The 7,567-nt window shown below is 54.6% G+C and overlaps 1 protein-coding gene and 1 non-coding gene across 2 annotated transcripts; both read left to right on the forward strand.

Moving 5' to 3' along the window:
• On the forward strand, positions 760–833 carry TRNAN-GUU. Its single transcript has one exon. It is a non-coding gene; the product is annotated as a tRNA-Asn (tRNA).
• PSMB3 (proteasome subunit beta 3) lies at positions 2,161–4,794 on the forward strand. Its single transcript, XM_021378229.1, has 6 exons — positions 2,161–2,321; positions 2,594–2,778; positions 3,295–3,402; positions 3,583–3,760; positions 4,015–4,109; positions 4,654–4,794. The coding sequence occupies exons 1-6, from the start codon at positions 2,319–2,321 to the stop codon at positions 4,700–4,702; spliced, it is 618 nt and encodes a 205-aa protein (XP_021233904.1). The 5' UTR covers positions 2,161–2,318; the 3' UTR covers positions 4,703–4,794.

Below are 7,567 nucleotides of genomic sequence, written 5' to 3' on the forward strand. Positions count from 1 at the left end.
CAACGCGGGGGGACGCGGCCATCGGCCATCTTGAACGCGGAGAGAAAAGGGCAGGGGGGGGGGCGGGGGGGCCCGGTCCGTACCTGCTGGCGCTGCCCCGGCTCGGCGCGGCTTTGCTCGGCGCTGCGGCCGGAGCCCTTTTTTTTTTTCTCCCTTTTCTTTCTTTTTTTTTTCTTTCGCTCGTTTCTTTTTTTTTTTTTTTCCCTTCCCTCCCTTCCTCCTCCTTTTTTTTTTCCTTTATTTTTTTTTCCTCTTTTTTTTTTATTTTTTCCCTCCTCCAGCCTCCGCCAGGCCCCGCCCCCCCCCTCACGTGACCTCATTCCTTTGGGGTGTTGCGGAGGAGGGGATTGAGGGGCCGAGATTGCGGGCCCCCCTCCTTCCCCCCGTTATGGCCTCACGGAGATCCGGGACCCCCCCGCAGCGGCACCACTCACCGGGACATGGCCCCATCCCCCCCCTCCCCTCCCCGGGTACCCCGGGCAGTGCGCGGTGCTCGTGATGCGGGGGGAGAATAGGGAGCAAACGGGAGGGGAGAAAAAATAAAAGGAAAAAGGGGGGAGGGAAAGGGAAAAAAAAAAAAAAAAAAAGGAGAGAATGGAGGAAAGGAAAGGAATAGGGGAGAAAATAGAAAAGGAGTGAGGAAAAGGGAAAAAAGAAAATAAATGTAAAGAAAAGGGAAATAGAAGAAGCAGCACCCCGCTCCGCCGCGCGGTTCCCGTTACCTCTCAGTGCAGCGGCCGCAGTGCCGCCTTCAGCGCGGTCTCTGTGGCGCAATCGGTTAGCGCGTTCGGCTGTTAACCGAAAGGTTGGTGGTTCGAGCCCACCCAGGGACGAGCCGCGTTTTTACGCATTTATCGTAATTATTCTGATTTTTTATTTATTTATTTATTTTTTTTTTTACCTTCTCCCCGACGCGGTCCCCGCGGGCTCGCAGCAGTGTGCGCTGGGTCTGCATTTCGCTGGGAATACAAAAGCTGAAGGGGATCCAAAATCTGCGTTGCTGAAGTCCTCCTCTCTTACAAAGCCTTTGTAAAACAGATGCCACAAAAATCTCTTCATGTTCCCGGCCTGTCCCGGTCTTGTTTTCATACCAGAAATAATGAAGTTCATGTTTTACTGCGGGGTGCGAGGCAGTGCCAGGAACTCCCTGCTGTTCCCAGCACAGAGCCATAGGCAGCGAGCCCAGGGGGGCAGGGTGGGATGGGGATAGGAACAAGGTTGTGGTTGGGATTGGAGTGGGGATGGGATGGGAATGGGATGAGATGGGAAAAGGGATAGGGATGGGATGGGGATGGGATCACTGCTGCCCTTCAGGTCTGTCTAGAAGGTGAAGAGCAGAGTGGTGCCCAGGGGGATCACTGCCCTGAGCCGTGCAGGGGGGCTGCGGAGGCACTGAGCTCAGCCACAGTCTGCTCCTCTCCTCAGTGCACAGCACGTTCCTGCCAGACAAAATGTGGCCTTTGACTTCGTTCCCACAAGAAACCTTTTACAATGGAAAAGTCTTTAAGAATCCAAAGGCCGTGGGATGGGCTGAGAGGGGCTCATTGAAGCCAGGCGGGTGATCTGCTGTGCGTTTTGAGAGCATTTCCAAACACATAGATCTCTCTCCCTCTGGCACAACATCACTCCCTGAAATTAAACACTGCATCCTGCCTCCTCCTGGGCTGAGCTGCTCTGGGTCCAGCAGCCCACGTTGCTCCCGCTCCACCAGGGATTGCAGGAAACTGGACCCCTTGTGCCCACCCCCCTGTGCAGGTCACGGTGCTGCCCAGCCGTGCAGTGCCTCTGTACAGATGCCCAGCTGTGCAATGTCCCTACAACCGTGTGCATCTGTGCAATGCCCAGCATGCAAACCCGCTGTGCAATGCCCTGCATACACGTCCACCTGTGCAACACCTGGTACGAGCACCCAGCTGTGCAATAAATACCCTGCACGCAAACCCAGCTGTGCAACACCGTGCATTCACACCCAGCCGCGCAATTCCCAGCACGCACGCCCAGCTGAGCACACGCCCCATCCCACTGCGCACGCGCAGCCGCTCGCGCCCCGCCCCGCAGTCCGCCCCCGCCCCGGCATGCCCCGCTCTCCATGACTCTTCATTTTCCTCCCCCTTCCTCCCTCTCTATGGTCGCAGACAACCAGGCTCCGCCCCTCAGCGGGACAGGCCACCAATAGAAAGCGGCGGATTGCCCGGAAGACCGCGGCGGCAGCCAATGGGAGGAGGAAGGAGGCGGGACGGCGGCGCGGCGGGGTTGAGGCCGAGGCCGAAAGCGGAGCGGCAGCGCGGGGTTTGGGGGGTGTCTGTACAGCCGGCGCCATGGTGAGCACCGGGATGGGGCACTTCGGGATTGGGAAAGGGCCCTTCGGAGCCCCGGCTCAGCGAAAAGCCGAGGGTGGGAGCTGGGGGGGGGCCGCAGCGGCTTCTGAGCCGGGGCTGCGGGGGCAGCGCGGTGGGGGAAGGCCTTAATGTGGGAACACAGGGGCAGAGCGCTGGGGGGGGGCAGGGCTGAGCGGTCCCTGTGGGGCTGGGGGCGGTGGGATTCGCGTGGCTGTGCCCCTTCCCCCCCATGTACCTGCTGCTTTCTCTTGCAGTCGATTATGTCCTATAACGGCGGGGCCGTGATGGCCATGAAGGGGAAGAACTGCGTGGCCATCGCCGCCGACCGCCGCTTCGGGATCCAGGCGCAGATGGTCACCACGGACTTCCAGAAGATTTTCCCCATGGGAGAGCGGCTGTACATCGGGCTGGCGGGCCTGGCCACGGACGTGCAGACGGTGTAAGTGGTGCTGTCCCCTCTGTGCGTCCCCAGGCCGAGCCCGGGAGAGGTGGATTTGCAGGAACACCAAGTGGCAGCTCATGCCATGTGCTTATTTTGGGGAGGGTGTAATGGGTGGTACCAGTGCCCCTCTGGTTTCCTTTCACTGGGGTTTTTTGGGCTGTTCTAAGGCAAGCTGAAAGACTCGGGTTCCGTTCATGCTGTGCTTACTTATGACCTCGCCTGTTGGAATGTTTCCTTAACCTTTTATTACTTGCGTTTACAAAGCTACTTCTTATGTTTGCAACATGAGAGTGGGTTCTTTATTTTCAAAGTAAAGCAGCATGTGATTTAAGACCTCATCGCTGCTAAGAACAAATCACTTCAAGTATAAAAGGGAATTGCATCTGGAGTACCTGCCTGTCTCAGGCACGCGTCAGGAGCAGCTGCTGTCTCTGAACAACTCAGGCCTGGGCGAAGATGAAAGCAGAAGGAACCTGCTTAGGCCTTAACATTGACAGTCCTCTCTTCTTGCAGAGCCCAGAGGCTGAAGTTCAGGCTGAACCTCTATGAGCTGAAAGAAGGGAGGCAGATCAAACCGCAGACTTTTATGAGCATGGTTTCCAATCTACTCTACGAGAGACGGTAACTATCAAACGACTGAGTGCTGTTTGTGCGTTAGCGAAGGGCACGGCTGGTGGATCAATCTGAAAGGTCCCCCGACCAAAAGTGCCCCTGGAATATTTTCCTTGTATGGATGTTTGCTTGTGACATGGAACCGCTTCCAGGTGGTTGGACTGCTTTGTGCTCTGTTTTTCTTCCCAGGTTTGGACCTTACTACACAGAACCAGTTATCGCTGGCCTGGACCCCATAACACACGAACCCTTCATCTGCTCCCTGGACCTGATCGGCTGCCCCATGGTAACCGAGGACTTTGTGGTCAGCGGCACCTGCTCAGAGCAGATGTATGGCATGTGTGAGTCCCTCTGGGAGCCCGATATGGTGAGTGAGGCGGCCAGGTTCCGCTCAGATCCTGGGGTTCTGCCTCCTGCTGTTAGCTGGAGAGGCAGAGAGAAATTTGGATGAACAGCTCTCTCCTTGGATGACTCGGGATAAGAAAAGCAGCCTGCAGGAAAATAGCTTGTGGCATCTTGATGATATTTGGGGCGGGAAGGGGGGGGGGGGGGATGTTTGGAAAAAATCTGGTGACTCAACATCCAGTTCTTGGACCAACTGAAACAGCTTCTCTTCTTCAGGAACCCGATCACCTGTTTGAAACGATCTCGCAGGCCATGCTGAATGCAGTGGACAGAGATGCCATATCTGGCATGGGCGTAGTAGTGCACATCATGTGAGTGCTGCTCTCTTCCCCTTCCAAACAGAGGCAGAGTTTAACAACCTGGGGGGGTTAAAATCAGTCGAGGGATTGGCTTCCCACCTATCTCCAGTCTTGTTCCTCTTCAGCAGTATTCTTAGTAGTGCTGTCTGCTCTAAGTGGTGTTTTATTTCCCATGTATGCTCGCTGTTGCTGCAGCTGTTAACTCTCGAGTTCAGCTCTCACTGCAGTGGATTCCCTTGCAGCATTCCCATCAGCATTTGGTAGCGTGATTCCTTCAGTGAAGGTAGCACTGAGGAAGAGCATGCTCTTTGCCCCAGCAGGATGCAGGGTTAGCTTTTTGCCTGCAGTCAGACTCACATCTGGCACAGCTCATTTTGCTTGTGGTGTTGCTGCTGACTGAGCCTGCTTGGCTCCCCCGGGACACAACAGCAGGAAAAGGGGCTTTGCTGACTTCTCACAGCCACCTTATGTGGTTCTGCGTGTGCACGCTGCACCTCAAAAGGAAAATGATGATCTGTGTGGATTTGCTAACAGTCTTCTCTGTCTCCTCCTTTAGTGAAAAAGACAAGATCACCACCCGGACCCTGAAGGCACGTATGGACTAGGCCCAGCACAGTGGTTCCTGTGTCTCACAGCCCGGTCTGCGTGCAAGTTTTTTTTTTTTTTTTTTTAAAATAAAACTCTCTATTGTAATGAACTTTCCTTTTCTTGAGTCCTGAGGGTGGGATTAAGTTCTCATCTCCAAAGCTAGCAGAAGGAGCATGGGTTTCACACACACGCAGAGCTGATCTTTCTCTTTAAGCCACCTGTGCTGATCTTCCTTGGTACACATGTATGTGAGTGGCAGCAGCAGCATCTCCTCCAGGCAGCATTCCTGTTCCCTGCCAGCTCTGAGTGGTTCTCATGTGCATCACGAGGCAGAATCAGGCCCTGGGAGCCCAGAGCACTTTTCCAGCTGTGGTTAATGCAGGACAGAAGATGAGCAGGCACCCCACACAGTACCAGCTGAGCATCAGAGCACACCCAAGAGAGGACAGCAAGGAGGAACAGATGTACACAAAGTTTTAATTTTATTTCTTTTTTTTTTTTCTCTGCTTGGAGACTCATCTCGTAACATGCATGCATTTCAAAACAGTAACAGTGTCTCAAACTGCTCCTAGCAAACAGACAAGCACAGAGGACTTAAAATTCCTATTTAAAAAACAGCAGTGGAAAAAAAAAAAAAAAAAAAACCTAGGACGCGTTGTTATTATTATTATTATTATTATTACTTCGTTTTGTTTCCAACTTAATTTATTCACATTTGTTTTCAGTTGCACTGATTGGCCCTGCCCCTCCTCCCCCCCCCCCAACCTGTGTGTCATACACCAACCCCCCATCCCCCCCCCTTGATACAACTCAGCCCAGCTGCACTTGGCATTGCGCAGCTGAACGAGGAGCAGCGCAAGCTGTGAGTGGTGAAAACCAAAACCAGGAGGAGCAGTGAGCGAGCAGAATTCAGTTCCCCCCCCGGGCTTTGCCATCGCTGTCCCACCAGAACTCATTGAAAAGAGCGAGGAGAATTCAGTAGTGGCCGACAGAGATTGCGGGGCGAGGTGACAGCGAAGCTGGCACGGCCTTCAGAGGGGGGAGGAGATGCTGCTGTAACAGTGATCCATCGCAGATGGGTTGCGTGGTGCCACCACCCAAGTTTTAGGACACTTCTGAAGTGTTTGTTTGACTTCTGAAGGGTTTGTGCCACCTCGGGGAGGGACGCGGAGCTCTGCAGCTCGAAGGGAGGCCGCTGTAAAGACTGCATAGCAGTCACAGGACTGGGAGGCGGCTGCTGGCTGAGATGAACACAATCCCTATCGAACGCAGCCCGCAGCCACCAAACCACCTCGCTGTGCTCGGGGTGGGGGGGGCTGCACAGCGCCCTGCACGGAAGCACGAGTCTTCTCCCAGCTCAGAAAGCACGACCCGAGCGCTTCGGTGTTCCCGCTGGTCACGGCACACCAGCTCAAAGCCAGGATTCTCCAGGAGGGAGCACAACAACAACGCAGGGAAGCGGGAGCCACCCACCACCCCGAGACTTCCACGCGCCAGGACCTTCACCACCACGGCCTTTCTCATGAACACCGGGTCCCCCCCGAGGCAGCGTGTGAGAGGAGAGGGAAGGGGTGCACTGCTCCCTGCGGCGAGAAGCGAGCTCCCGCTGCTCCCAGGCTGCAGGCCGGGCCCTGGTGCTGACCCCAAGGGTGGGTGCTCCCTGCTCCCCCCCCCCAGGACACGCAGCTCCCATTGAAGGGCGGGCGGCCCATCCTCTTCTCGAGCGTTTTCTATTGCAGCAGCGGGGCAGCTCAGCGCTCAGACACGCGCTGCTCCTCTCCCTTTCGCCCCAGGACCTCTCTCTTAGGCAAGCTCTGAACTCCAAGCGGATTTCAGCGCTCACATTCTGACACCATCAGGGCCGTGCTCCGAGAGAGAGCAGCCTGGGATGGGCAGGAGGACAGAGCCCAGCCCCCAGCCCGCCCTGCACAATGCGCTCCGCGGGGCACATCTACAGACACAGCTACCTACATCCAGCACACTACAACTAAACTCACACCAGCAACGGACGACAAACGAGCACGAGCAGCTGTAAAAAACCAGAAGGGAAGGGGCTAGGATTGCTTCTTAAATACTTGAGTTTTAAAAAAAAAAAAAGTGACCTAAAAATTAAAAAAAAAACAAAACAAAACAACCAACAAACCAACAAACAAATCCGAAAGTCCCTTTTGAAAACAAGTATTTGCAGCTTCACCTCTGACTCTGGTCATAAAAATACTGTCGAGAAACGAAAATCAGCATCTTTAACACAATGCAACCGACTGTAAACAATAAAATCACCAAATGCTGACGCTCAACACGTGTTACATACCTGGGTAATACATCACGACGTGAGAAAAATCCCATTTCATTACTGCTGTACGCACAGGATGGCAGCTCGGCAGAAGGGGCAGAGCTGGGGGAGCAATGGGCTGAGCTGCAGGCACCCAGCTGAATTCTAGCACGAGTTTGCTTGGAGTGGAGTAAGAACACGCAGCTCAGTGCCTGCAGCTCATGCACTCCCCTCTCCCCTTCCCACCCCTCCCCTCTTTCCTCTTCTTTTGCATTTCTTTTCTTATAAATACGTGATTTCAAGGTGATCCGTTTAAAAGGAGCCGGCCAGCTGCCCAGGAAGGGAGCAGCAAGCTGAGCGGGCCAACGCTGCGGATCCAAGGCAGGTTTCTGAAAACTGTCCAGAATAAAAAGCGACCGGTGTCTCATTCCCAACGGACAGCGAACATTAAGTGCTTGTCTTCTGCTTTCGAAAAAAAAGAGTACAGCAACCAGCATAATGCCCACAAAACGACGCCGGCCGTGCCCTCCCGTCCTCCCTGTTTTCAAGTGTTCTCTCTCACCTGCAACTCGTTCTGCCCCACCTCAAAGGGAACGACCCACGGATGAGC

This window comes from Numida meleagris, chromosome 26 (assembly GCF_002078875.1).
Source record: "Numida meleagris isolate 19003 breed g44 Domestic line chromosome 26, NumMel1.0, whole genome shotgun sequence".
NCBI lineage: Eukaryota > Metazoa > Chordata > Aves > Galliformes > Numididae > Numida > Numida meleagris.